Here is a 3,375-nt window from a genome sequence, read left to right as displayed (position 1 = left end):
CAATAAAAAAAATCTCTTATTTTAATAAATTAATTAAGGGACAAGTTGAAAAATAAAAAAAATACATATTTTAATATATTAGATTATAAAATATATTGTACTGAAATATGTAATTTTTATCTTTTAATTTATCCTTTACTTTATTTTAAAAATTTAATCTATTGAGACTTAATGTATAATTTATGTATACTTTGATGGTCAAACCTATCTAAACAGTTGGATAACGAAGCATCTTCTAATTAACTCATTAAGTGCCCATAATGTGAATGTGAATGTGAATGAGTGAATCCTCATCGATTGGTTAACTAGGATATCACGCAACAAAGTCAAACAATTATGCCAGGAGCTCAATTTTATATTATCCAAGTGTAGATACAACAGTTGAGATTCATAGGAAGAATGAAATATATTTTATGTGAAAAATTTAGGGTCATGTTCGTGGAAGAAGAACAAGTGGTTTCTATATAAATAGAGCTCGCATTCTCCTTGCCTGTATCATCCCTGCTTAGCTTCCTCATTCCTTTATTAATCATCTGTATAAGCTTCTCTACATTCTTCATATTCTTTTGAGCTTAATTTTGTAGCTAACCATATTTGCTTTCAAATATGGAGCGCTCGATGCTTTTGCTAGCATTTGCTTCAGTCCTTATAGTTTCTTCCACATTGGCTTCTGCTGCAATCGTGGAGCACTCGTTCCATGTAAACTCCTTTATACTCTTTTCAGAATCTTTTATATTTACAATGCACTTTTGCAGTGAGTGCATGCATGCAACACAAAACAGCAAACGTTTGATCTGTTATTATTATACATAAGTAGAAGCAAATGACACGTGAGTTACCCTCGTAGGCTAATCATAACGGTTGTTAATTTTGTCATCAGGTGAAAAACTTGACGATTGGGCGGCTGTGCAGGCAGCGGGTGATAACGGCAGTTAACGGACGCCTCCCTGGTCCAACGATACGCGTTCATGAGGGCGACACTCTGGTTGTTCATGTCTTCAACGAGTCACCTTATAACATCACCATTCACTGGTAATTATATATATATTGATTTAATCCTAATTACGTGCTAGGCAATATAATTTTGTTTGTTTAACCTGCCTAATTCGAATGAAAATCGTTTATGTAGGCATGGAATATTTCAGTTACTCAGCCCCTGGGCAGATGGACCAAACATGATAACTCAATGTCCAATAACACCTGGACGTAGCTACACTTACAAATTTAATGTCATCAATCAGGAAGGAACCCTTTGGTGGCATGGTCACGTGTCATTGCTTCGTGCCACCGTCTATGGTGCCCTTATCATCCGCCCTAAATCTGGTCACGAGTATCCATACCCTAAACCCGACAAAGAAGTTCCCATTTTGCTCGGTGGGTATATATATCCATATAAAGTAATACTAATCATTAATAATTTATATTTAAGTTGATGATAATTGATAATTTGACACGTAAATTAACCTAATTGCAGGAGAGTGGTGGAATGCTAATGTTGTGGATGTTGAAAACCAAGCACAAATTACTGGTGGAGCTCCTAATATTTCTGATGCTTACACTATTAATGGCAAGCCTGGAGACCTCTATCCCTGCTCTCAAAATCCAAATCGTAAGTATACACACAAAAATACACGCGTCAAGATTTCATTTATTGTGTCCATATGTTAAATACATTAAATGTTCTTAATCTTGGCAGAAATATACAAGCTTAAGGTGGTGGAAGGGAAGACATATCTGCTACGTATCATCAATGCTGCACTCAATAACCAGCTCTTCTTCAAGATAGCCAATCACAAGTTTACAGTTGTCTCCGTCGACGCTTCCTACACTGATCCCTACGTCACTGACGTTGTCGTCATTGCCCCTGGCCAGACGACGGATGTTTTGCTAAAAGCCGACCAGCCAGTGGGTTCTTATTATATGGCTGCTAGAGCTTATGCTAGCGCGCCCCAGATACCGTTCGATAACACTACCACCAGAGGGATTGTGGTCTATGATGGTGCCGCGTCATCAGCTAACCCCCTAATGCCGGCCCTGCCAGCTTTCAATGACACCCCAACGGCTCACAAGTTTTACAGTAATTTGACTGGATTGACAGATGGACCTCAATGGGTCCCAGTGCCTCGTCAGGTGGATGAACATATGTTTGTAACCGTTGGATTAGCACTTGATCGTTGTGCAGCAAACGCCACGTGTCAGGGTCCAAACGGGCAGCGATTCTCTGCTAGCATGAACAATCACTCATTCCAGTTCCCCACAAGTTTGTCTTTGTTACAAGCATTTTTCTTCAACGTGGGCGGAATCTACACCCCCAATTTCCCCAACAACCCCCCACTCAAATTTGACTACACAAACCCTAACGTCAGCAACAACACGTCACTGCTGTTTGCTCCAAAATTAACGAGTGTCAAGACATTGAAGTTCAATTCGACGGTGGAGATCGTCCTGCAGAACACAGCGTTGATCGCCGTGGAGAATCATCCCATACACATTCATGGCTTTGACTTTCATGTATTGGCTCAAGGATTTGGAAATTATAACGCTGCAAGAGACAGCAAAAAGTTCAATCTCGTGAACCCACAAAGGCGTAACACCATTGCTGTGCCAGTAGGTGGATGGGCTGTTATCAGATTCCAAGCCAACAACCCAGGTTCCTAAATTTTGCGTTACATTTTTTTTTTGAAATTATGAGATTAATTGATTAAATATTAGCTGTAGCTTTTAGCATGCATAAATATAATGAGTATGAAAGTGACAATCAAACTGATCTTTGAAGAGTCGAATAATGTGAATATATTGTACAGGTGTTTGGCTCGTGCATTGCCATCTGGACGTGCACCTACCGTGGGGTCTAGCCACCGCTTTCGTTGTTGAAAATGGACCGACGCCGGCGACTAGGTTGCCTCCTCCACCGGCCGATCTTCCCCAGTGTTAGAAGTAAGAATTAATCAAGTAAAACATTGTGGCGGGTGATTGATTTGATCTCATCAATATTTTGCAATTGTTAAGGTCACTTTCATTAGTTTTGTTGCAGTTTTGGAAATTTCTGAAGTTTTTAATTAAAAATTGTTGTAATACTCAATTTGTTGTATCAGCTCCGTTGTGCTAAGTTCATTTTTTTTTTTTTGAAATAATATTGTTTGGTTATTTGTTTTTAATGTACATCATTCCTTTGTATTTCTTTTAAGTATCTTCGTTGAAATTCCACTTATTTGTGGCAAACTTGCCTGTCTAGTCACTTTCATAAAATTATTATCGAAACTAAATATGTAATAAAATTTCTTACCAATAATAGCCACATAACTCATTTTGGAGCAAATTATCCTTGAAACACCTCTCTCGAAGAATGGTCGCTATCCCAGGCGATTGCTTTTA

At 38.5% G+C, this 3,375-nt stretch overlaps 1 protein-coding gene across 1 annotated transcript; it reads left to right on the top strand.

The window, feature by feature from the left end:
- Positions 1-411: 411 nt before the first annotated feature.
- Positions 412-3,109, top strand: LOC102628641 (laccase-7-like). Its single transcript, XM_006480870.4, has 6 exons — positions 412-699; positions 881-1,032; positions 1,130-1,374; positions 1,475-1,609; positions 1,697-2,650; positions 2,805-3,109. The coding sequence occupies exons 1-6, from the start codon at positions 607-609 to the stop codon at positions 2,933-2,935; spliced, it is 1,710 nt and encodes a 569-aa protein (XP_006480933.1). The 5' UTR covers positions 412-606; the 3' UTR covers positions 2,936-3,109.
- The last annotated feature ends 266 nt before the right edge of the window (positions 3,110-3,375 follow it).

Source organism: Citrus sinensis, chromosome 6 (genome assembly GCF_022201045.2).
Source record: "Citrus sinensis cultivar Valencia sweet orange chromosome 6, DVS_A1.0, whole genome shotgun sequence".
Lineage (NCBI taxonomy): Eukaryota > Viridiplantae > Streptophyta > Magnoliopsida > Sapindales > Rutaceae > Citrus > Citrus sinensis.
The sequence above is the reverse complement of the archived record's forward strand: the minus strand, read 5'-3'. Positions and strand labels throughout refer to the sequence as shown.